At 47.1% G+C, this 27386-nt stretch overlaps 1 protein-coding gene across 2 annotated transcripts in view; it reads right to left on the bottom strand.

The window, feature by feature from the left end:
* MTUS2 (microtubule associated scaffold protein 2) overlaps positions 1-27386 on the bottom strand; it is an 833540-nt gene that overhangs the window by 598665 nt on the left and 207489 nt on the right. For both annotated transcript variants that reach the window (XM_073662484.1, XM_073662485.1), the window contains exon 2: positions 1823-4125. In XM_073662484.1, the coding sequence (XP_073518585.1) occupies positions 1823-3898 (2076 nt within the window). In that variant the 5' untranslated portion in view covers positions 3899-4125. The remainder of the gene's footprint in view (positions 1-1822; positions 4126-27386) is intronic.

Genomic DNA, 27386 nt, shown 5'->3' with positions numbered 1-27386 from the left:
TCACTGACTGGGTGGATCAGGGAAATGCTGTAGATATAGTATATCTTGACTTGAGCAAAGCATTTGACAAAGTATCTCACACCATCCTTATTGAAAAAATGACCAAGTATCCAATGGACCAGGCAACTGTTAGGTGGATTCATAACTGGCTTAGTGATCGGACTCAAAGGGTGGTTGTAAATGGCTTCACATCCAGCTGGATGAATGTCTCAAGTGGGGTACCACAGGGCTCCGTCCTGGGACCTGTATTGTTCAACATCTTTATCAATGATTTAGATGAAGGAATTGAGGGTAAACTGATTAAATTTGCTGATGACACAAAGCTAGGAGGGATAGCTAATACTAGAGAAGAGAGAGAGAGGATTCAAAAAGACCTAAATAAACTGGAGCAGTGGGCAGCAACCAACAGAATGGTTTTTAACAGGGAAAAATGCAAAGTACTACATCTGGGCAATAAAAATGAAAAAAGCATATACAGAATGGGAGGAATAGAGCTAAGCAACAGTACATGTGAAAAAGACTTAGGTATACTAATAGATCATAGACTGAACATGAGTCAACAGTGTGATGCAGCAGCAAAAAAGGCAAATACAATTCTGGGATGTATTAACAGAAGCATACAGTCTAGATCACGTGAAGTCATTATCGGTCTTTACTCCTCTTTGGTCAGACCTCATCTGGAATACTGTGTACAGTTTTGGGCACCACATTTTAAAAAAGACATAGACAAACTGGAGCAAGTTCAGAGAAGAGCGACCAGAATGGTGACTGGTCTGCAAACCATGTCCTATGAGGAACGGTTGCAGGATTTGGGAATGTTTAGCTTGCAAAAAAGAAGACTGATAGGAGACTTAATAGCTGTCTACAAATATGTCAAGGGCTGTCACATTGTAGAAGGATCATCTTTATTCTCATTTGCACAAGGAAAGACTAGAAGCAATGGGATGAAACTAAATGGGAGGAGACACAGATTAGATATTAGAAAAAACTTTTTGACAGTTAGGGTGATTAATGAGTGGAACAGGCTGCCACGAGAGGTGGTGAGTTCCCCTTCAATGGACGTCTTCAAACAGAGGCTGGACAGACATCTGTCTGAGATGATTTAGTGAATCCTGCTTTGAGCAGGGGGTTGGACCAGATGACCCAGGAGGTCCCTTCCAACTCTACCATTCTATGATTCTATGATATAACTTACATTTTATACATTTAATTCCCCACTCTTTTTTTTTTCCTTAGGAGTCCAGTGGGTGGTTCTATCCAGTTATATCTGTCAATCAAAATGCAGGACCACCCACTGGACTACTAAGAATAAAAAGAAATTTAAATATATCAATTGGAGTAAATCTTTTCCCAGAAAAGTATCTATCACTCGGCTCAGCTCATTATTCTTCATACAATTCTTTCTTCATATACAACATGACAAAGCCCCTTTAAGAAAACCATACTTTTCCTCACAATTATTAATACTAAAGATAGGTAGAAAAGTGTCAATTTATTGTCAAAAGTGGTCATTTTATACATTTAATTCCCTACTCTTTTTTTCTTTCCTTAGGAGTCCAGTGGGTGGTTCTACCCAGTTATATCTGTCAATCAAAATGCAGGACCGCCCACTGGACTACTAAAAATAAAAAGAGATTTAAATGAATCAATTGAACTAAATCTTTTCCCAGAAAAGTATGCAGCAATTTGCTCAGCTAGTTCTCGTGCTTTCTACATAAACAACATGAGAAAGCCAATTTAAGAAAACCATATGTATCAACACAATTAATAATTCGAAATCTAGGGAAAAAAAGTGTCAATTTATTGTCAAAAGTGGTCTTACCTCTTCTAATGAATGATGTGTCGGAGGCCTGATTCCGGAAACCATCAATCCAGCACTGTATATCCTGGGTTTGTGCATGTCGGCTTTATACTTATCTAACACATTTGTTGGTTTAATGTCACTACTCAGTGCATCATGTTCTTTGGGTATGGGAACATTACAGGTTGGGGGTCCATATGGCATGTTCATTTGTCCAAATGGCATTCTGTCGACTGCTTGAGGGTTCCTCCTAATGTAAGTGATGATCTTAGGTCGCACATGCTTAGGTTTGGGTACGATGATAGCAGGTTCGATGGTCTCCTCCGTTTTTACAATATGGTTTGTTTCTGTTTCATCCTGACTTATAGGGCAAGTTTTGGAATGTACCAGTATTGGTTTCGGGATGCAACTGTTAGCAAGAGTCTGGTTAGTAGCTTTAGGGGATATGTTGAACAACTGTGTACTCTCAATAGGAGGTAGCACTGAGGAAGGTGACAATCTGTCAACATGAGCTGCACTAAGATCCTTAAAGCTGCTCGGTGAGGTAACGCGCTGATCATTAATATTAACCACCGGGCATGAGGGAGAAGAAGTGAAAAAAAAAGAATCACTTGGGTCCTTATGGCTTTCTTTCAAATTGCTTTTTAGAATATCCGACTGATGTCTTCGACCAAGAGATGTCTTTTTACTGTCAACGAAAGTATTTTTATCTTTCAAGGAAGTCGCATTGCTGCTTGAAAGAAAATTATTGTCACTGTCCTGACAAAGATAATCTTGTACTGAAAATCTGTCTTTACTCGCATAGTTCCTATTATCCAGAGAGTCAGTGAGTGATGTTGTTTTTCTGATCGCAGGCTTGTAGCTCGGCTCTTTGTTTTTTGAAGACTCCACTTCTTGGGAATGACCAGCTTGAAAATCAGAGACCTGAGAGATTTGAGTTTTCATTTCACTGTAATATACATCAAGTTTATAATCGTGTTGCTTGGTATTGGAAGGACTAGTAGAAAGATAAGTCCCAGAATGCTTTCCTACTTGGCTGGGCTGAGAAACAGAAGCCAGACCACATGGAGAAGACATTGGAGATCTTCTGGTTTCAAATACTCCGTCCACCCTTTTGGATCCAGCAACCTCTACCAATGTTATTTGTAGTTTGTGGGGAGATGTTGACTTAGAGTGAATACTTTTTGGATCAGTAAATTCAGATGATTTTATTGTTTGACCCTGATACAATTGTGCTTCTGGTATGGTACAAATTACCTGAGGTTTGTAAGGTAGACGAGAATGATCCTCCACATTGATGGGATGTGACAATGTGCTTTGCTTGCTAATATGGGTTAAGGTTCCATCACCCGTTGAAAAATCTGGCCCGGTAATAATTGAGGTAGATGGTTTGGAATAAAATACAATCGTCTTTTCCTCTGAGGTATTACTGATATTATGAGAGGATAATCCGAATAGATGGTCAGTTGGCGAAGATGTATCAGTTGGCCTGATCCCGCAAAGAGATGTATCAGCATACTGCAAATACTTAAGAGGTGAATCTATCGGTGTCGTAGGTGAAATATGCTCTTTTATAAAAGTGTCTGTCTTAGGTGAAGGGATACTTGATTTTATCCTGGAACGTTCACCATGGGTTATGTTACTGACATTATTACTATGGATGTTAATAGACGATTCATGTGTTTTGCTAATGGGAACCTGGAAGCTTCTTTCATATAAGCTGGCTTTCGAATTTAAAGGAGATTGCCCATGAGTCGTAGACTTCAAACTGTCCTTGGCATCATCCGTCATGTAATCTTTGCTGATGTCCTTGTTGGTTGGTAAATGGAGTCTTGACGGAAACTCTTGACTGATGTTCACTTCCCGCCTGGACTCCTTACTCAACAATGTAAGTTTTTCAGACTGCCATGTGCACAACATCCCTGTTTTATCCTCCCTGCTATATATTTCATCCTTTTCACCAGCGGTTGTGGAGAAAATCTGATTGGCATTAGTATCACCCAAGCCAGTCACACTTTCGTTATCATTTTTCTCTTCATTGCTGTTGTCCTCTTGGTCTGTGCAACAAGCCTTACTCTGAGCCAGTGGGATACTCATGGTTATAGGTCACTTTCCTTTGCACTTATTCAGATCTTTGAGGCAATTTCTTTTACGTAAACAAAATAGTAATGGAACCCATGATATTATGTCTAGAGTCGTAAAGGCTTCTCCAGGTCTAAGATAAGGAGTAAATGTGGTCCATGTTCGGGAGAGCGTTGGATTGTTTTGACTGCAGTCATCAGTTTTCTACTTTTATTCGCAGCATTTATAAACTTCTGGAAAATCTGCAGCAAAAGATGAAATATTAACAGATTAAGAAGGGTGCATTTATTACATGGCAAAAATACATTGGTAGAAAATTCATTTCATGTTTACTTCTAGGTCACATACAAACATAGAGGAAAGTGGGCTTCATAGTAAGAGCAAAATGGGGTCCACTCTTATGGTGGTTCATTTCACAGGCTACAGACTTTTAAGATGTGGCTCTTCATTTGTTGTTGAGTCCCCAGTGTCTTCTCCATGTTCACTCTATGCAAGAAGAAAAACAGATAGGATCTCCTAATTTGAGCCTCTTCCTACCTGGGCCCCATAAGAGCTGCATTACTACTCATATGGAGTTACAGTGCTTCTCATGGGATGAAAATGTTGTGGATTTTCCATCAATTTTTCCATGGACAGGAAATGCGCATCAGAATACAGTAACAGCAAAGTGTATGTGTCACGCAAGGTGTGGGAAAGACTTAGTGCAACCCAAAGGGAAGAGGGAAAGGGAGCCCAGACTCTACGGAAAGGGGGGAGTGGAGACCTCCTAGGCTGATCTAATATCAACCTGTCTCCACTAACATCCCTATATTGGTTCTTCATCAATCGTCGCACGCGAACCTCGCCCTGTCTTTCCCTGGCCTTAGGCCCTGGCTAGGGAAGGGAAGGGGATGAGCGCTAGTTGATCCCCTCTTACAACTAAAGACAACAAGGGGGAACAAACAAGGGAAGATAGATCAGCTTTAAGTCAACTTCAGATAGGTGAACACCCGTCCTCATAGCTCCAAAGAGGAAGAAGTAATGCACTTGCTCCGAGCCTTCACAAAAGGTAATGTGAGTAACGCTGGCACCTCCCTCTAGCAGACAACAGGTATTTATACACCCAGGCCAGGGTGTTAATTAGCTAGAGGAAGGTAGCCACTGGGTTCTAGAGAGACAGCCTCTAAGAAGGTGTCTGTAATGCCAAACAAAGAGATCTCCTGCAACCAACAGCAGGGCGACTGTCTGTCTCTTCTGACACACCTGTGACAGTATGAGTTTTGAACAAATTGCAGCCACAAGCTACAGAATTTTACACATGAAAATTTGTCTGTCAGTTTATGCTGTGAAGAAAGGAAATGATTTGTTGCAGATTTTTCCCACTGAATTAAATAAGGGATAATAAGTCAGCAAGTTGAGAATTTTGCTGTGAATTACCTGTAATACTCACCTTGCCTGATTCTTCCTTGACAATACTTCCATAGGGTCTTTGTATCCCGACCTCCAGCACTGACATGTCATCTTGACACCCGCATACTTGCCAACTGTCCTGAATTTGCCGGGACTGTCTCAAATTTTTAGTCCCGGCTAATTTGAACCTTTCTGGACTTAACATCCCTATTCCCTTAAGGCTAGGATTACACAGCCGTTTTTCTCTCATCTGAAAGAATTGGGTCAATTATGCTAACCAAACTCAAAGGTGTGATACAACCCTTCAGGGATGAAAATTTGCATTGACAAATTACCCAGGAAGGTAAATAAACCCAGTTTTAGGGGATGTAATTAAAACTTAACTTTTATTTAACTCTAATATAACGTGGTCTCTATTATCTAAAAATACTAAAGTGGTCCTGTATTCTTATATTATAGGGGTTCCTATAATTAGGTAACCCTACCCTACCAATTAGTAACCTTTACACATTGCTGAAGCTATACTATCTTGCCTAAACCATGGCTGCAGTCCATGGGTTCTATATGACACTGTCAGGGTATGTATAATTGTTCATATATACGGTATATAGAAGAGCACTGAAGCTAAATTAAAGTGACTCATAGCCTCCCCATCAAGTTTCGCCTTGACAGACTTCTTCAGGGGGCTAAGGCTATAATTATGCTAATCACACTCTGATCAGAGTTTGATCAGAGTGTCGTCCGATTTTCTCAGATGAGAATGAAAAAAAAAATTCTCCATCTTCTCTATTCAGTCTGTCCGTGAAAATCGGACCGCCCTTGGATTTCATTGGAATGTGGTCTGATTTTTTCCACGGACAAACTGAATGGCAGAGTGCGATCTAACAATAGGATGCAACTTGGGCATGCTGCGATTTTTTTCTTAGGAGGGACTCAGCCCGAAGAAAATAATTGGACATGTGCACTGCTGCATAGAAGAAAATGGGACAAGTGCTATCTCTAAAAACGACGGATAGCACTCATCCCATTTTTATGAGCCCTAATGCAAATGTTGGTAAGTATGAACCTGACCACTGCAGCCATTCACAGACTGCAGCAATCACATGTGGCCACACATCACTCCTGGAGGCTGGTGGTACAGAAAACGGTGGGGCACCAGGGAAATATTAGCAAGGTAGCACCAAGCAAGATGTACACATTGAGTATTGAGCAGATTTTTCTGCACCAAAGACCAGTGTCTTGGCGGGAAAAATGGTGCATAAAATACATCGTCTTTTTTACGCAATTTTACGTCCTTTTTTTATGCATTTTTACATGCGATTTTTTTCCACTCATTTAAATGGGTGAAAAACGCTACAAAAATGCTGAAAGAATTAACATGAAGCAGAATTGCAAAAAAGCACCGAAGCTGGAAATGGGCAAGGAAAATAAACGCAGTGTGTGCCTGAGATTTTACAAATCTCATGATTTGTACTGGTGATGTAAAAAGCTGTGTTTTTACCACGGTAAAAAGCGTGCGGAAAAAAAAAATGCGCCAAAAACTTAACGTTACTGAATGACTCCAATGAATTGATGCAGAAAGTATACTAGAAAGCTGTACAACTTGTCATCACATAATAAATAACATTCATTTGATAAACCTTTCTACTCCTTTAAAGGCTTTTCTCTGCAGCATTTCGTGTACTGCCAATTCTTGACATCCAGGTCTGTATTTGAAATACCTCTTTCCCCAGACCTGTCACTCAAAAGTGCTGTGAATAGAGTAAGTTGTAATGAGACTTACTTCAGACAATAGAGCAGGAGTCAGATGAGTAAATCCTTTCCTTCTGTGCGATTATTGTAGCTGGCGTTCCTCTGCGCAGTTGTTTAGATTTCCCTAACAATGACTGCTTAATAAAATGTCACTTACAATTAAAACTGAACTTGGATTTATAAGTCTATTCTTATCATTAACACTGAAAGTGAAGAGTAATAAGCTAAATTACAATGAAGATAAGCAAGTCTAATTTTACCTGTAGAAACAAAGGAAGATTACAAAGTTCTTAGTCCAGAGCTTTCTCGCTGCTTAGAGGGATATTCCATTCTGATGGTTACTGTTAGATCTGAGTGAGTCCCAATTATGTCCCCCGCGTGAACCTGCCCTTTATAAACTGGATCTGGGGCGGGGTTAGAGGAGTTGAGAAGGGTCGAGTCTAGTCAGAGCAAGGAGCTCTGGAGGTAACACAGGAGCAGAGAGCCAGGGATTGGAGCTGATAGAGCTCATCCAGGCAGAAGACGCAGAGAACCGGACACCGGAGTCCGAGGCTGTGAGGATATCCACATCCAGCAGCAGAAACCACCTGGCAGGGGATTTCAGGTCCTCTGGCCATAGAAAGCCCGGAGGTTCAGTCACACGCCAGGGACCGGCACCGCCATCGAGGAGCGGAAGGTATCAAAGGCCCCAAGTCACCAGCCATACGGGTGAGCACCACATGGTACACTCAGGGACGTGGGCTACTACACGACTACAGCAAGGTAGCCAGGAAGAGTGCAGTCAGACGGGAAGGCCTACACCTCCACCTGACCAGGGGGACTCTTGTTCGCTCACAGACTGACCAGGCCTCTAATGTTAGCCTGTACTCCCGGCAGGGCCTTCTTCATTACCAACAATAAAGACCCTGAACTGCACTGCACGGACTCTGAGTCATTTCTGCTGCGCCCATGCACCACAACCCTCACCATCTACACACGCTCCCCTGAGGCTATACTCCTCCCGTGGGGAATTATACTACCCTCTGCTGCGCACCCAACATCAGCCTCAGCGGTCTGCTCCGCAGCGGCGGTTCTCAGTGACCGCAATCCACGGGTGGCGTAGTCGGACATTTAAACATTAAAAACCAAATAAACAGATCCGCCACTGGTTTGACCACCCTGAGCCATGGGACCGGGTCGCCGCCACGGAGACTACAAACCCCCAGCATTACACAGAGACCCGGCTCCCGGTATTCCCCCACACACGGCCCAGGGGGCACGTCAACTTTGGCATAGTCGGCAGGATTTCGTGCCCGCAACCACCGGGTACTGCGTGCCTGAAGAAAGACTGTGATACTTACCGTGGTGAAGTTTCCCGCCATCCGCAGCTGTTTTCCCACCATCCGCAGCCATTTTCCCACCATTGGGCGCCATTTTTGGGACGCCGCGTGGGAAGAAGAGGGGCGTGGACGCCAAAAGCGCGCGAGAGCTGAAGCCCCGCCTTACGTACTGACGCTGCGCAAGGTCCTGGAAGGAGCCCAGCGGACGCCGACGTCACCAGCGCGCGACGCAAGGTCCTCGACCCCGACGATCGCCTGCGGAGCCGCGGCCTACGGAGAAGAAGCAACGGAAGGTAGGCCACGGTTAACTAGGGGGGAGGAAGACACCAGGAATGGAGGGAGCTCCCACCGCCAGAGCAGCTGCTGCCGCAGTGATGCCGTTCACGATGCCGTACATCCCCGGAGCGGCATGGTTACCCCAGTACTCAGGGGAGTCACATACCCTGAGCGACTTTAAAGAAAGACTGAGTAGCCTATTCAAAGTATACCCCCTGTCCGAGGAACAAAAAGTGAGCATCCTGATAGGCCAGTTAATCGGAGCAGCCCAAAGAGAAGTGAACTCCTGGTCAGCCAGGGAAAAGGGGACTGTAAAGGAAATACTGGCCCGTCTAAAGGACACTTTTGATACCCGCACCACAGCAGAGATCAAGCTAAAATTTTATGGTTGCAAACAGCGGGCACAAGACAGTATACGGGACTATGCTTTGAATTTGCAGGAGGCCCTGAGAGCCATTAAGCAGGCAGACCCTGACAGCGTGCGGAATGAGGATAAGCTGTTGACTGAACAGTTCATTGAGGGTCTACAGTCCAGCACCCACCGAACCCAGTTGCGTGTAATGGCCTTGCAGAACCCTGATTTGGACTTTGCGCAGTTTAAAGACAGAGCCATCCGGGTGCTCCGAGAACCGGCACCAGGTGGCGCTGTAACCCACAGGCGCCCTGCTATCACCTATCACCAGGAGGTGGCGCCCTTGTCTGCAGAGCCTGTGGGAGCTGATGCACAGGCTTTGGACAAAGCCCCGGCTGCAGACCTGCACCATCAGGTCCAAGAGCTGACCAAAAGTGTTGCCGCGCTAACCAGAACTGTGCAGTCTTTACAGGTGTCCACTCCAGGAAAGATCCAGCTGGCTTCCAGTCCGGAGGACATCCCTTGGCGCCAACAGAGGAGGATCCCATCGTCCAGAGGAAGGCCCAGCGACCGCTACGACCAGGACGGACAACCCATCTGCCGCCGCTGCAACCAACCGGGACATATGGCAAGGTACTGTCATTTAAACAGGCCCAACCTGGGGCAGAGGGCCGACCCCCAGGCATAAGACTATCAGGCCCATCGAGCTGGCGTGATAAGTACGTAGGGGGATGACAGGTCTTGCCTGTGGTGCTGGATGGCATTCCTATGAGTACACTACTGGACACCGGGTCACAGGTAACCACCATCCCCTATGTGCTTTTTAAGCGGTACTGGAATGACTCAGATATTACCCGCTACCCAGATAACGATTTGAGCATCATCGCCAGCAATGGTCAGCCCGTGCCGCAGGTGGGATTCAAGGAGGTGACCATTAAAATTGGTAAAGTTGAACTGCCAGCACAAGGACTGATTATTGTGGACATTGACCGTCATGAAAGCCACCCTAAGATAACCTTGGGTACTAATGTTATTGAAAATTGTCTTGCAGAGATAATTGTCATATTACAGCAGGTTGCGATGAACACCAGCTCCAGCCAGCAGCGTGTCCAACAAAAAGAGATCTGAGCCCTGATGAAAAGGCAACAGGTAGAACTGTCTGGTGGTGAGATTGGTAGTGTTAGGATGAGTGACCCGTTCCCTATCGCCATGCCCCCAAAAAGTGAGATGATGATCTGGTGCCGGACTGCAATCGGGTTAAGAGGAAGGGACTACCAAGCCATGGTAGAACCCATCTACTCAGACAGTAGGCTCACCATTTTGACAACGCGGGGGGTGGTCGATGTGCGCCATGGGAGGGTACCCGTCCGCATCCTAAATATTGGGGAAAGAGAAGTATACTTGCCCCGGTATGCCACTCTAGCCAAATTGTTCACCGTTAACCAAAACTCTGTAAAGGCCGTGGAACCCTTGCCTCCATCTCAACCAGAGGAGGGTAACGGCTCCAAGAAACAAATGGAGGACTGGTGTCAGAAGCTGCATGTGGGCACCGACTCCACTCCCTCACACCAAAAACAGGGAGTCTATCGGGTGGTTCAAGAGTACGAAAGAGTCTTTAGCAAACACCCGCTAGACTTTGGGCAAGTAAAGGGGGTAGAACACCACATCCCCACGGGAGACCATCCACCCATAAAGGAAAGATACCGACCTGTACCCCCTGCACACTATCAGAATGCCAAGGGAATGTTGCGAGAAATGAAGGAGGCTGGGGTAATCAGGGACAGCTGTAGCCCCTGGGCAGCTCCACTAGTTCTTGTGAAAAAGAAAGATGGCACCATGAGAATGTGTGTAGATTACAGAAAGGTCAACCGTATCACACACAAAGATGCGTACCCGTTACCTAGGATAGAGGAATCTTTAGCTGCATTAAAGTCTGCTAACTTCTTCTCCACTTTGGATCTTACTAGCGGGTACTGGCAGGTTCCTGTAGCAGAGGCAGACAAGGAGAAGACCGCGTTCACCACCCCAATGGGTCTCAGCGAATTCAACTGTATGCCGTTCGGGCTCTGCAACGCACCAGGAACCTTCCAGCGGTTGATGGAGTGCTGTCTGGGGCAAAGGAATTTCGAGACGGTCCTGCTATACCTGGACGATATCATCGTGTATTTCAAAACATATGAGGACCATCTGAAACGCCTGGCAGAGGTGTTTGACGCCCTGGCAGGCTACAGCCTAAAGGTGAAACCCTCCAAGTGTCATCTACTGAAACCAAAGGTACAATACCTGGGACACGTGGTGAGTGCTCACGGAGTAGCTCCAGACCCTGATAAAATCACAGTGATTAAGGACTGGCCAAGACCTTCCAGCATAAAGGAAGTGCGGCAGTTCCTCGGGTTGGTAGGCTACTACCGAAGATTCATCCCCGGGTTCACCAAAATGGCAGCCCCTATGCAAGACCTCCTGTTAGGTCAGTCAAAGACCAAGAATCAAAAGCCGCCCTTCAGGTGGGACAAGCTGGAAGAGGAGTCTTTCCGCCATTTGAAGATGGCCCTCACGGGGGATGAGATCCTAGCTTACCCTGATTACAGCCAGCCTTTCATCCTCCACACGGACGCCAGTAACGTGGAGCTGGGAGCCGTACTATCCCAGATCCAGCAGGGCAGAGAGCGGGTAATTGCTTACGCCAGCCGAAAACTACGGCCCACAGAGAGAAACCCTGAGAATTATAGCTCCTTTAAGCTAGAGTTCCTGGCAGTGATGTGGGCAGTGACGGAACGTTTCAAACATTACCTTGCCTCTGCCAAGTTCACTGTGTACACGGACAACAACCCGTTGACACACCTGGATACTGCAAGACTTGGTGCCCTGGAGCAAAGATGGATGGCCAGGCTGTCCAACTATGAGTTTACCATCAAATACCGGGCGGGACGCACAAATGCTACGCAGACGCCCTGTCCAGGATGCCGAACTTACCGGACGGAGGGGAAGATCCAGAAGAACTGGAAGAGATTGATCTCCCTGCGTTCCACCATCATGGGATTACCCAGTGTTCCCACTGTGTAAGGGACAAGCACTCTGCCATATTCAATCCCTTACCCCACTACAGCTGGGCGGAGACGCAAGACAGTGACCCAGCCGTCCGCCTGGTAAAAGAGATGCTGACACAGGCTGATGCCCGCCTTGACCCAGATGCTCCGGAAGAGACCAAACAGCTGTGGAAGGAGAAGAGTAAACTGTTTCTCTACAAGGGGAAGCTGTGCCGGAGAATTGTCAACTCCCGGACACATGAGCTGACCTGGCAGGTAGTGGTCCCGAGACGAGACGCGGCTATGGTCCTGGAAGCATACCATGACGGAGCAGAGTACTTTGGATGGAAGAAGTTGGAGTTCCTGTTGCGTGAACGGTTCTTCTGGGTAGGCATGAGAGGGGCCATTGAGAGATGGTGCAGAGACTGCGGCCCGTGCAGCCTGAGAAGAAAGGACCGTGCCAGCCAGAAGACTCCCCTGCAGCCCATCATCACCAAGCAGCCACTAGAACTGGTGGCCCTGGACCATGTGAAGCTGGCTCCAAGTAGGTCCGGGTACGTCTACGCCCTCACCATCGTAGACCACTACTCCCGGTTCCTGGTGGTCCCTGTCAAAGACTTAACGGCTCAGACGGCAGCTAGAGCCTTCCAGCAGCACTTCTGCCGTCCACACGGAGCAAGTGTTGACTGACCAAGGTCCAGCCTTCGAAGCGGAGGTCTTCCAGGAGTTCTGCAACCTGTATGGCTGCAAGAAGATAAGTACAACGCCCTATCACCCCCAAACCAACGGATTGTGCGAGAAGATGAACCAGGTGGTGATAGACTTGCTGAAAACGTTGCCCCTGGAAGAACGCCGTCTGTGGCCTGAAAAACTGCCTGATCTGGTGGACTTGTATAACCACATCCCAGTAAATTCCACCAACTGCACCCCGGCTTACCTAATGAGAGCAAGACCTGGTAAGCTGCCTATTGACCTGGATATGGGAGTCCTGACACCCGAGGACACCTCGCCAGAGGCAGACTGGGATACAGAACGGCAGCAGCAGTACTGTAAAGTGCAGGAGAGTGTTGAGAGAAGTCTGTCTCAAGCAAGAGAAAGGCAAGAGAGGACTTACAACCAGCATGCTCCCGCTGTTCCCCTGGCACCCGGAGAGCAGGTCTTGAAGAGGAAGAGGCGGCTTCATAAGTTGGATGACCAGTGGGAGAAAGACCTGTACATAGTACTGCCCTCAAGCCATGAAAATCCGAAAGTATGCATTATCAGTAAGGATGGAGGAGAGACCACAGCCACTGTCTCCAGAGACCACCTGAAGAAGTGCCCCGAGCAGCTGCAAAGCACTGATGAAGACCAAGATAGCCCTCCACCCGCAGAGGAAAGGGAAGAAATGGTCAGTACAGTACTCTGAGAATTTCCCCGGTCCTGGACACAGAAGAGCAAGTAGTGTTGGAAGAGCAACCGGCCCCAGAGGCAGAAGATTCCATACCAGCAGCCCAGGAGAATCAACCCTCTGCTAGTAGTGAGCCTGCCGTGCCCGTGGTAAGTCAAAGAGTACGCAGAAAGCTGCCCAACCTACCCGTAACATCTCCAAACACCTGTAGTGTAGACAATAGCGAGCCCACTACACAAGTGGGGAAACAGGGGACCCAGAAAGAACACCACCAGATAGTGTGTTACGTAGGTCCACCAGGAGCACTAGAGGTCAGATGCCCGCTCGCTGGAGAATCTAAAAAAATGATATATACCTGTATATTGCAAATGTTGAAATGTTTTATGTTTGTTGCATGAATAATAATTATGTTTCTGAAGTTACCCGACAGGGTCTATGGACTGACAGGTTATGGACAATGAATAACCGGAACTGTACCTTGTAAATAGTTGCACCTGTTAAGTGCCCCTATATCATATTATATAGCACTGTGTACTTACAATTGCTCATTTTGCCTTTCTACCCAGCTAAATCTTCTGTTTTCCATTAGGTCTATTACATCACGTGATTAAAAACTGGCTAGCTGAATCCTTCTAAGCTCTCTGTAGAAACAGGAGGTCAGTTTTTCCTGTATGAGTCTTGAGTCGCAGCAAAAGTCAATTGTAGGGGGAGAAGGGAGCAGCTGGGTCAGGAATTGAAGTGGGGAATGATAGATGTAGGGAAAGAGACTTCCTGTTTCTACATAGAGCAGAAGTCTCTTGTCCCTGCATTTATCATTCCCCTCTTCAATTCCTGCTCCCTCTCCCCCCTGACAGGGACTTTTGCAGTGATTTAAGACTCATACAGGAAAAATTGACCTCCTGTTTCTACATAGAGCTTAGAAGCATTCAGCTAGTCAGTTTTTAATCACATGGTGTCATAGACCTAATGGAAAAGAGAAGAATCAACAGGGTAGAAAGGCAAAGTGAGCAATTGTAAGTACACAGAGCTGTATAATATGATGACTGCAATATGTAAAGGGGACAAAAAGCTTTATGGGAGGAACAGTTCTTCTTTAAGATTCTAAGTGATATTTTCTACATCCAGTAATTTTGGTATGAAGACGTTAGTTGCAGTCACTGTGAACCGAAAAATAATGATAATTACAGTGAAAATAATCTGTACAAGTTTCTCCACCTTCAAAAAAATTATGGATGCAGTTAATTTTCTTTATGGACCGGTAAAATAGTGCCCTATGTTTAAGGACTGACCAAGAATTTTTGGACACTTTACAACCCTGGCCGGGACCCATATTAATCTAAAGTTAGGGTCACATCGACCGCTTTCTCACCATCCAAGTTTGATCAGAGTTTGATAAAAGTGGGATCTGATTTTCTCGTTGGAGGAGAGAAAAAAAAAGTTTCCCCATCTTCTCCATTATGTCAGTCCATAAAAAATTGGATGTAATCCAAGTGCAGTCTGATTTTTTTCACCGACCCATGGACATGAATGGCTGAGTACCATCCGATTCTCGGAGGCAAGTCGTACATGCGGCAATTTTTTTCCTTGCACCACTCTGTCCAAATAAAAAAAAATGGGACATTTGGAAAGCCCCATAGAATAACATGGGTATGAGTGCTATCCATCAAAACCATGGATAGCACTCGTCCGATTAAAATGGCCGTCTGCATGAGCCCTTACAGTTAATCTCTATTCACTGGGGGATATAGATCTACAGGGATCAGCTGATAGCCAGGATGGTAACATACAGAAAAGCAGTTGATCAATTGAGCAAACTGCTATAGAGATGTGGTATTCTCAGGACACTATATGACGATTAGTTAATCAATGAACCCCTTCATGACCAGGCGATTTTACATTTTAGCACATTCATTTTTTCTTTCCCTTCTTCAAAAAGCCATAACTTTTTATTCATCTGCCAACATAGCCATATGAGGGCTTGTTTTTTACAGGAGAAGCTGTAGTTTTAAATTCATTTTATAATATAATGTACTGAAATAAAAACAGGAAAAAAAATTGAAACGGGGTTGAAATGGTGAAAAAATGCAATTTTACCATTGGTTTTTAAATTTTGTTTAAAATGACCTGACAACAGGATTCTACAAGGCGAGTACAATCACGGCAATACCAAACTTCTATTTTAGCAGTTTGTTAGAACTTTGTAAAAAAAAAAATATAGTTTCTGTTGCCATTTTTAGAGATTCTTAACTTTATTATTTTTCTATCAATGGTCCTGTCCAGGGGCTTGTTTTTTTTGCACGCTAAACTGATTTTCTTTTAGTACTTTGTTTCTGAAAAATGTTGGAAAAATGTTGGTGATTCAAATTCTTACATGATTTTCAATTATTATTATTTTTAAAGTTTTTTGTTGGTCCACTTAAGAGACTTGCATCTGCGATCAATTGATTGCTTATAGTATATCCTGCAATAATGCAGTATTGCAGTATATAGCTAAATTTATAGTCTCTAATGAAGCCCAGCCAAGATCCTGAATCCGCTCTGTACAGGTGCACACTGACTGTGACATACTCTTATGTCATGCTGCCAAAAGGGTTAATTTGAGTAGTGATGTTATATAGACGATTTCATCCTGACTTAACGTGTGTGCACACAGCATCTTGTAGGCGCCAGCGTACCCACTGAGTTTTTCATACAAAAGATGCTTCTTGAAAGCACCAGCGACTTTCGTGGCAGATTTTCCGCTGGCATTTTTAAAAAAAAATTCTTTATTAAAAATGACCCTCCAGAAGAATGGTCATTTTTGCTGATTTTTTGACTTCTGAAGAAGTTAAAAGAAGTTTAAAAAGTCCGAACATATGAACAGCAAGTTGTTTTGATGGTGCTGTGTATGTGGTCGTTCTTTTTGATGTTTTTTTAGCGCTTTTTCATAAGGGTTCCAGGTGGATTTTGCTATAATAAGATATTGTGTGCACATATTCTATCTAGGTCAAAATTACTAAATTGTATTGTCTAGCACCAATCCACTAAGACGCATTAGGGCCGATTCATTATGACTGTGACTGGCGTAGTGGACCCCTGAGTCTTCCTGGAGTACAAGGCGCTGAGTTCATTAAGAGACATACGCTGCTTAATAAATTCAATGCATCCTCTGCGTGTTGTGTGCCGCCATGCACTTCACTTTTTACCGCATTGGACATGCAGTTGTGGTCACACCCCGTCTCGCCCAGTTTCTCCTGAGTTCCGCGTTACGCAGAAACTTTGTCACTTTTTAAAGCTTTAACTCTAATTTTCTTGCTTAAGGGCATTTATGAGTTGGCCTCATTGTCTACAGCCGTGTCTTAAACATTAAGAGAAGACCAGAGGGAACATTAAACCTTCTTAACTTCTTGGAAACTAAATACATGTATCTCTTTGAATATATTAACTAGTTTTAGCTTAATTTGAAATCTGCTCGCTGGAAGCAGATATAGAATATTATGGCCATGTAAGCTTTGTCCTGCCAAAACTAAGAATCCTGAAAAAGCAGGTCATAAACTGAGCCATATCCATATAGACAGCGGAAGAAAAGATTACACCTCAGAAGGTTTATTGTTTTGTTTTTTTTTGCCATAAGCCTTATTCTTCCTTGTGATCAGTTGCAGTGTTTCGAGCTCCTGAACACTAGTGTAAACACCGGAGCTGTCCCAACCATATAGACTGAAAAGAGGACACAAGTTCCCTACGAGGAGCTGAAAATGCAGTGGTACAGCAAGGAGTGTGTGGCACTCATTGAAGGGACTTTGAGAGTACTAGTGAGAACTTGTACCGACGCACCTCAGCCAGTGAGATTCTCATGAATCAACTGGGCATTGAGAGTAACTGTGAAGGGCCATAGCGACACACCTCGACCTGTGTGGTCATTGCAGGGGAATATGAAGGTTCCCATAATGGTTTGCTGGACTGATGTAAGCTGTAAAGTAAGTAATGTATCGACACTAGGAAGCGTAAAGTTCCTGCCTCGGGATTGTACGAAGAAGTATTCTTGAAGTGTTGTGCCTGCTATTTGATTTATATACTTCTCATTAAGTTGTTCAGTAAAGAAAAGTTTATTTTTTGACTCTGGTCTCCCTCATTCATCTCTATTCCATCTGGTCCTGGCCTGCAAAGTCAAGGAGCAGCATGTGGGCTGCAGAGGATGTGCACATCGGCCAAGGACGCCGCCCCACCCGTTACACAGTTACAACAGACCCTACAGCTAGGAGAGAGTTCGTAGTTAAATGCGATGGAGGGTCTTCCAGATTGGTTAGTGGCTTAGGTTATGAAAGGGGCTATAAAGGCCTGTAGGGCCAGAGTGCCAATAGTAGTGTGACGCACTGCGGATGCAGGCTGTCACAGAACTCCTAGGTGTTGCACAGATGGTTTCTCCCCAGTGGCCTCAATACATGCAGACATCTCCACCCAAGTCCACTAGATGGAGCCCTGTCAGGTATATATATACTGGAGGGTGGAGTTCAGGAAGTCATTCAGTGGAAAGTAGTGAGTGTAACACGATGCTGCAGCACCAGACAAGCTGAAGTCTGTGTGGCTGAAAGCCAGGCGAGTCCCAAGCTGCAGGCTAGTCTGGCCAGTGAGAGCCTAGAGTGGGCTAGAAGGCAAGAAGGAAGAGAAGAGCCATGAGGAACAGAGGAACCACAGAGGGTTCGTCCCCTGTTACAAGCCGGACATCGGGCCCGAGTCTATTGGGATCTCTATGCCCAGTGGGGAATCCGGCATACTGAGGAGGATTTCATATCCCTCAGTCCACACTCAGAGGACTAGGTACCACGAAGGCCCCAGCGTCCAGGGATCGTGGTAACCAGTGGGAAAGCCCTCGCCGCCAAGCATACGGGTGAGAGAAACATCAAGGGAGCTAGACCCTGTTCCAGGCAGGTCAGAAGCTGCAGGGAGAGAGACAGGAAGATACAGGAAGGGGGCCTTACACCTGCTCACTGGGGAGCAAGACCAGAAGTGCACACCACCTACAAGTACCCTGGACCGTACCTGACTACCATCTGCAGTAAAGGTACTGAAACTAGCCCCGGTGTGTGTGTCTGTTCTTCCTCTGACTCGGCTGGGTCCCATCTCCCCTGCACCACCATCCATTACACCCCACACTGCCCTGGAGCTAGCTCTACCTGTGGAGAGCCACACCATCTCTGCTGCCGTACCACCAGCTCCAGAGGACTGCTCCGCAGCGGCGGCACCCCTTGGCCACAATCCACAGGTGGCGCCACGAACACTTTAAATCCCATATAAATATATCCCCATTTTTACTGACCACCCTGGGTCACGGACCGGGCCAGCCACCGTGATATCCCCCAGCAACCAGAGGCCCGGCTGCCGAGTACCCCACGGCCCAGGGGGCGCATCAGTAGAAGTTCAGAGAAGTGTTAGTGTCAGCAAGTCCTGCAGAAAACAGTGAGATTCAGAGTGCAAGGAGATGAAATACAGCACAGCGGGAAAATGGGATCTAAGGAGAGGTCCGAGTGAAGCATCGGTGGAGCAGTACTGTTGGGAGTCCTGAGATTGCTGTGGGTGAGAGTGTCACCCTATAACAGTGGTGGACTGATAGGTGCCAGACAAGTGTAGAAGTTTAGAGAACGAAGCCTAAATCTTGTCTTATGGGAGCATCTGGGAGAGCAGCTGCTGTAGCAGGATTGCTAGATATGTCAAGGAGTAACATGTGGTTGCCAGATCTGTAACACTTTGAGATTGTGATGAAGAATCTATGTGATGTGCCACCAAGTGTAACCATCAGGGTGAAACCGCTGTCAATGTCAGCTGTGGGAAGAACAAGTATTGTCCCTACTGTTCATTCATCTTTGAAAAGTACAGTAAATGGAATAGATTTTCTTTAACTATAATGGCCTGTTCTAATTCCATATATGCAGTCTTCATCATCACACACCTCAGGCCCCTGCCACTGATGCACAAGGAAGCAGTATGGATAATGTGAGGGTAAGAGCTGAGCACACAACACCTTCATCACTGGTGTTGAGAGGCTGAAGACATCACTCGACCATAAGAAACCTTACACCATCTTGATTCCCTTTTCTCCTCTAAGATGGTTTCACATAAAACCATTGTATCATCATAATGTTCCAATGTAATTGTTGCCACCAATAGACCGGCAACAAAAAGCTGCTGTCCCCTGATGTAAATATCAGAGTCTCAGTGTCTCCTATGTGATGTATATACAGCATTCTCAGTGTCTCCTATGTGATGTATATAAAGCAGTCTCAGTGTCTCTTATGTGATGTATATACAGCAGTTTCAGTGTAGTGTATCATTTGTGTATCATACTACAGTGTATCATACTACAGTTTACTATGTATCTATTCTCATGCAATAAAGTAGTTATCCCATAAAAAAACAATTATTACTTATACATGGGATGATGAAAAAGGTAAGATCACTAAGGGTCTGATTGTTGAGATCTCCACAATTCTGATAACATTAGGCCCAAAGTCCCTATGTAATGTTGTAATGAGCATGTGTGACCACCAGTCACACTGTTAACAGTGAATGAAGCAGTGGTCGCGCATGCTCACTATCACTCCATTCACACAGTGGACTTTGGGACCCTCAAATCCGTGATTGTTGAGGGAACTAGGAGTCAGACTTTTGTAGTCATACGATAATCACTTATTGGATGAATAGGTTCTATATGTTGTTTATGGGACAATCCCTTTTAAGGGAATGTGTTGTCAGAAAACAATCTATTGTTAATATTAGGTTTTTGTTCTACATGTATTTTTTTTTTAAAATGTTGGCAACGTCTTTTTTTTTCTATATATATCAAGATTTTTATTAAGAAACAAAATTAGAAATCTTGCAATTTTCACACTGGCCCCTGGGGCTATTTTAGACTCAGACATCCTGTCCTTTTAGGAAATGTTTGCAGAAGTTTAATTTATCAAGAGACAGAATTACAATGGCAGAAAAATCTGTATACAGGATCCACCAATCACAATAGGTGACGCCACAACTGACCCTGCTCCCCCTCCCTTTACAATGCCCTCTGCACTTGCTCATTAGATGCTTCATTACAAAAGAAAATGTCTGAGTATGTTCATTGTTCCTAATGTACATGTAAATAGAATGAAACAATAGGCAGTCAAAGTCTTAAAAAAAAGGACTGGCCAGTGTGAAAACTGCAAGATTTCTAATTTTTAGTTTTAATAAAGTATGTGATATGAAAAAAATACATTGCCAAAAGTTTTTTAAAAATACAATTAACACAAAAACCTGATTTAAACAATAGGTATTTTTTATATATACACATTCCCTTTAACTACTGAAGGTGACATAATTAACCTCTATTAAATGTCATATTTCACAATTTATCTAACAATATAGTACATAAGGTCATTGTAAGAAATGTATCACTATTGTTCTTGAAGTATTTGTTCCTTGGTGAAAGTACAGCAAACAATATAATTCACAGTAAAATTACTTATCAGTATTACAGTCAGACCTCCATCTCATTAGTAAGCAATAGTGTGACCATGCTTGGACTGGCCCACAGAAGAGCAGGAGAATCCTCCGGTGGGCCACCACCCTCTTATATGAGCAGTACTTGGTACTATATACTTGAATCACTATGTACAGAGAAAGGTAGCATCTTATTCATTTAACAATCTACCCAGTTCATTGTTATATAAATTTGTGATTGAGGATAATGTCACATTTGCACGAAGCTGAAAAGTGGGACCTTGGAGTTGGTTACTGGTGGGCCCTTGGCACCACAGTCCGACACTGAGTATGACGACATACAATTTCCAATATCAACAACTTAAATGGGTATACAAGTTATATAAGTCAAACACCGCATCTATGTACAGGATTAGTTATAAGGCTAAGTGCCCACGAAGCAGAAATGTTCCGGATTTTTTCTGCATCTCCCTGGCAGGAAAAACGCATGCGGATTTTACATGTAGAAGCGTTTGTGAAGCATTTTTGCATGCATTTCCGAATGCGGGTTACAAAGCACTTTTCCAAGCGATTTTAGCATCACTTGGAAAAGTGCTTGACAACTTGGTCACACTATATAAATCCATGCAACCGGCATGGATTTATATAGTGTGACCAAGTTACGATGCTGCAAATGCAGCATCAATAGTAAAAAAAAGAATAAAATGGTGAAAAATAAAAAAAAACACATTATACTCACCTTCCGATGACCCCCGGTCTCCTTCTCCGCTGTCTTCGACGGCTCGCGGTGGTGTAAAAGGACCTTCCATGACGTCATTTAGTCATGTGAGCGGTCACGTGACCTGTCACATGACTAAACAACGTCATGGAAGGTCCTTTTACCGGGGGCCATCAGAAGGTGAGTGTGACACCCCAGGGGTCTGGTTGCCACAGTGATAGAGATATTACGTCTGAGAGCAGGTGGGAGGTCCTTTGGTCAGGGATCCTGTGCATGCCACACCTCCTGCCCAGTCTTGGGAGGGGAAGGACTTCCCCTATATAAACCCGGGGCTGAGGCAGGGTTAGGGAGAAAGAAGACAGAACAAGAGTAGAGAAGAGAAGCAGCATAGCAAGAAACATCAGGAGCTCTGTGGGGAGCAGTGTTACAACGAGTCAGGGGCTGGCAGCTGCAGAGCTCGCCCTGACTGGGAAGATTTCTTACCGGACCCGGAGTCCGAGGCTGTGGGGACTAACTCCTACCCAGCAGCAGAAACCGTCCGGCAGAGGATTTCAGGTCCTCTGGCCCAGAAGCCCGAAGGCACGGTCACACGCGTGGGACCAGCACCGCCATCGTGGAGCGGAAGCCATTAGAAGGCCCCGAGTCACCGGCCATACGGGTGAGCACCACACGGTACACTCAGGGACGTGGGCTACTTATTCCCGCCTCTAGCAAGGTAGCCAGAAGAGTACAGTTAGTTGGGAAGGCCTACAACTCCGCCTGGCCAGGGGAGATCCCATCTGCTCAAGGACTGACCAGGCCCCTATCACTAGCAAGTACTCCGGGAGGGTCTATCTTTGTCACCAGTAAAGACCCTGAACTACACCGCACCATCTCTGAGTGGTTCCTGCTACCCCCATCATCCACGTCGGCTGCCCTGAGGCCATACCCCTCCCGTTGGGGGTTATACCATCCACGCTGCACCATCCTTCCACCGGCCTCAGCGGTCTGCCCTGCAGCGGCAGCTCCATAGCTGCATTCAACGGGTGGCGTAGTCACCAACCATCTACTGCTAGTACATCGCCGCTCAGTTTGACTCCCTGGGCACGGACCGGGTCGCCGCCACGAGACTACAACCCTCAAGAGATCCGGCTCCGGGTAAGCTCCCGCGTGCGCAACGCAGCGCGACACAGGCCCAGGGGCGCGTCAACTTTGGCGTAGTCGGCAGGATCTCGTGCCCGCAACCACCGGGTACTGCGTGCCTGAAAAGCAAAGACTGTTCAAACTTACCAGTGGTGAAGATTCCCGCCATCCGCGAAGTTTTCCCGCCATCCGGCGCCATCTTCGACCTTCTTCCCGCCATCCGTGGAGTTTTCCCGCCATTGGACGCCATCTTGAGGACGCCGCGCGGGAAGAAGAGGGGCGTGGACTCCGAAAGCGCGCGAGAACTGAAGCCCCGCCTCACGTCCGGACGTTGCGTAAGGTCCTGGAAGGAGCCCAGCAGACGCCGACGTCACCGGAGCGCGACGGAAGGTCCTCAACCCTGACGATCCACTGCGGAGCCGCGGCCTACGGAACAGGATCATCGCAAGGTAGGCCACGGTCCACTAGGGGGGAGGAAGATGTCGGATACGGAGGAGAGCTTCACTGCCTCAACCCCCGCCAGCGCCACCGCTGCTGCAGTTATGCCCTTCACCATGCCCTATATCCCGGGAGCAGCTTGGCTACCCCAGTACTCAGGGGAGTCACATACCCTGCATGACTTTAGAGAAAAGCTGGATAGCCTCTTCCAGGTGTACCCCCTCACAGAAGAGCAAAAAGTGAGCATCCTGGTGGCCCAACTAACTGGGGCAGCCAAAAGGGAAGTAAAATCCTGGCCACCTGGGAGGAAGACTGTCGCAGGGATACTAACCCGGCTGAAGGACACCTTTGATACCCGCACCTCAGCCGAGATTAAGCTTAGATTCTACGGGTGCAAGCAGCGAGCGCATGAGAGTATAAGGGACTATGCACTAAACCTACAAGAGGCCCTGAGGGCCATAAAGCAGACCGACCCTGATGGGGTGGGAAACGAGGACAGGCTGTTGACTGAACAATTTATAGAGGGTTTATATTGCAATGCCCAGCGAACCCAGTTGCGGGCAATGGCCTTACAGGATCCCCATCTGGACTTTGCACAGTTCAAGGACAGAGCCATCCGGGTGCTCCGAGAACCGGCACCGGGTGGCGTTGTGACCCACAGGCGCCCAGCTATCACTTACCACCAGGAGGCGGCGCCCTTGTCGGCAGGGCCTGTGGGAGCTGATGCGCAGGCTTTGGACAATGACCCGGCTCCAGACCTACGCCATCAGGTCCAAGAGCTAGCTAAGAGCGTTGCTGCGCTAACCCGAACTGTGCAGTCTTTACAGGTTTCCACCCCAGGGAAGATCCAGCTGGCATCCGGACCGGAGGACATCCCGTGGCGTCGACCAAGGAGGACCCCACCGGCCAGAGGAAGACCCAGTGACCGATACAGCGAGGACGGACGACCCATCTGCCGCCGCTGCAATCAACCCGGACATATGGAAAGGTACTGTTCTTTAAACGGGCACAACCTGGGGTAGAGGGCCAACCCCCAGGAAAAAGATCACCAGGCCCATCGAACTGGCGCGACAGATATGTGGGAGGACGTCCAGTCTTGCCTGTGGTACTGGATGGCATTCCCATGAGTGCCCTACTGGACACCGGGTCACAGGTCACCACCATCCCGTACGTGCTCTTTAAGCAGTACTGGAATGACTCGGATATTACCCGCTACCCTGACGACGACTTGATTATCATCGCCAGCAATGGCCAGCCCGTGCCACAGATCGGATTTAAAGAGGTGACCATCAAAATCGGTAGAGTCGAACTGGCAGCACAGGGACTGATCATTGTAGACATTGACAAACATGAGAGCCACCCAAAAATAACTCTAGGAACTAATGTAATTGAAAATTGTCTTGCAGAGGTGATTTTCCTTTTACAGCAGGTTGCCAAGAACGCCAGCTCCGGCGAGCAGCGAGTGCTCCAGAAAGAGATCCGGGCACTGATGCGACGGCAACAGGTGGAACTCTCCGGCGGTGAGATTGGTAGCGTAAGAATGTGTGACCCTTTCCCTATTGCCATGCCCCCAAAAAGTGAAATGATGATTTGGTGCCGGGCAGCTATTGGTCTGAGAGGTAGAGATTACCAGGCAATGGTAGAACCAGTTTACTCAGACAGTAGGCCCACCATTTTGACAGCGCGGGGGGTGGTCAATGTACGCCATGGGAGGGTGCCCGTTCGCATAATCAATATCGGGGAGAGGGAAGTGTACCTGCCCCGGTATGCCACGCTAGCAAAATTATATACCATCAACCAAAACTCTATACAGTCTGTGGAACCCTTGCCTCCATCTCACCCGGAGGAAGGTAACGGCTCTAAGAAAGTAATGGAGGATTGGTGTCAGCAACTACACTTGGGAACTGACTCCACTCCCTCCCACCAGAAACAGGGAGTCTACCGGGTGGTTCAAGAGTATGAGAGAGTGCTTAGTAAACACCCGTTAGACTTCGGGCGAGTCAAGGGGGTAGAACACCGCATCCCCACGGGAGATCATCCTCCCATAAAAGAGAGGTATCGACCCGTACTCCCTGCACATTACCAACACGCCAAGGGGATGCTTAGAGACATGAAGGAGGCTGGGGTAATCCGGGATAGCTGTAGCCCCTGGGCAGCCCCGCTAGTTTTAGTCAAAAAGAAAGACAACACCATGAGGATGTGTGTAGATTACCGGAAAATCAACCGTATCACACACAAGGATGCGTACCCCTTACCAAGGATAGAGGAGTCATTGGCTGCTTTAAGGTCTGCTAACTTCTTCTCTACCTTGGATCTCACTAGCGGGTACTGGCAGGTTCCTGTAGCAGAGGCGGACCGGGAGAAGACCGCATTCACCACCCCGATGGGACTTAGCGAGTTCACCTGCATGCCGTTCGGACTCTGCAACGCCCCAGGAACCTTCCAACGATTAATGGAGTGCTGTCTGGGCCACAGAAACTTCGAGACGGTCCTGTTGTACCTGGACGATGTCATCGTATACTCCAAAACTTATGAGGACCACCTGAAACACCTGGCGGAGGTGTTCGAAGCTCTGGCGAGTTACGGCCTAAAGGTGAAACCCTCCAAGTGTCACCTCCTGAAACCAAAGGTGCAGTACCTGGGACACGTGGTGAGCGCTGACGGAGTGGCTCCCGACCCCGATAAGATCACCGCAATTAAGGGATGGCCAAGCCCCTCCAGCGTAAAAGAAGTGCGGCAGTTCCTCGGGTTGGTAGGCTACTACCGAAGGTTTATTCCCGGTTTCACCAAAAAGGCAGCGCCTATGCAGGACCTCCTGATAGGCCAGTCCCGGAAGGCCAAGAACCAGAAGCCGCCCTTCAAATGGGAAGAGCTAGAAGAAGAGTCCTTCCGCCAGCTGAAGATGGCCCTCACGGGGGATGAAATCTTGGCGTACCCGGATTATAGCCAGCCCTTCATCCTCTACACCGACGCCAGTAACATCGGGCTAGGAGCCGTACTGTCCCAGATCCAGCAGGGGAAAGAACGAGTAATCGCCTACGCCAGCCGAAAACTGCGACCCACTGAAAGGAACCCCGAGAATTATAGCTCATTTAAGCTAGAGTTCCTGGCCGTGGTATGGGCAGTCACTGAGCGCTTTAAGCATTACCTTGCTTCTTCCCGGTTCACCGTGTACACGGATAACAACCCGTTGACACACCTGGACACGGCAAGACTCGGTGCCCTGGAGCAGAGGTGGATGGCCCGTCTGTCCAACTACGAGTTCATAATCAAATACCGGGCAGGGCGCTCCAATACTAACGCGGACGCCCTGTCCAGGATGCCCAACCTGCCGGACGAAGGAGAAGATCCGGAGGGACTGGAAGAGATTGAACTCCCTGCGTTCCACCGTCATGGGACTATCCAGTATTCCCACCGGGTAAGGAGTAAGCAGGCTGCTACGTTGAACCCCTTACCTCACTACAACTGGGCGGAAACGCAAGACAGCGACCCTGCCGTCCGACTGGTGAAGGAGATGCTGACTCGGCCGGAGGCTCGCCTTGAACCAGACGCTCCGGAGGAAGCCAAACAACTATGGGCAGAGAAGAGTCGACTGTTCCTTTACAAAGGGAAGTTGTGCCGCAGAATGGTTAACTCCCGGACGCATGAATTACTCTGGCAAGTAGTGGTGCCACGAAGAGACGCAGCCATGGTGATGGAGGCATACCACGACGGAGCTGGACACTTCGGGTGGAAGAAGCTGGAGTTCCTGCTGCGCGAGCGATTCCACTGGGTAGGCATGAGGGGAACCATTGAGAAGTGGTGCAGAGACTGTGGCCCGTGCAACCTGAGAAGGAAGGACCGCGCCAGCCAGAAGACTCCCCTGCAGTCCATCGTCACCCGGCAACCGTTGGAACTGGTAGCCTTGGATCATGTAAAACTGACCCCAAGCAGAAGTGGCTACGTCTACGCGTTAACCATCGTGGATCATTACTCCCGGTTTCTGGTTGTCGTCCCCGTCAAGGACTTAACGGCTCAAACAGCAGCTAGAGCCTTCCAGCAGCACTTTTGCCGTCCACACGGGTACCCGGACCAAGTGCTGACGGACCAGGGATCTGCCTTTGAAGCGGAAGTCTTCCAGGAATTCTGCAATCTGTATGGCTGCCGGAAGATAAGGACGACACCCTACCATCCGCAGACTAATGGACTTTGTGAAAAAATGAACCAAGTGGTAATGGATCTTCTAAAAACGTTGCCCCTGGAAGAACGCAGTCTGTGGCCTGAAAAGTTGCC

The sequence above is a fragment of the Phyllobates terribilis genome, unplaced genomic scaffold (genome assembly GCF_046119375.1).
Source record: "Phyllobates terribilis strain yellow unplaced genomic scaffold, ASM4611937v1 Scaffold_2__4_contigs__length_985480577, whole genome shotgun sequence".
Lineage (NCBI taxonomy): Eukaryota > Metazoa > Chordata > Amphibia > Anura > Dendrobatidae > Phyllobates > Phyllobates terribilis.
Note: the sequence above shows the minus strand (reverse complement) of the source record. Positions and strands in the feature narration are given on the sequence as shown.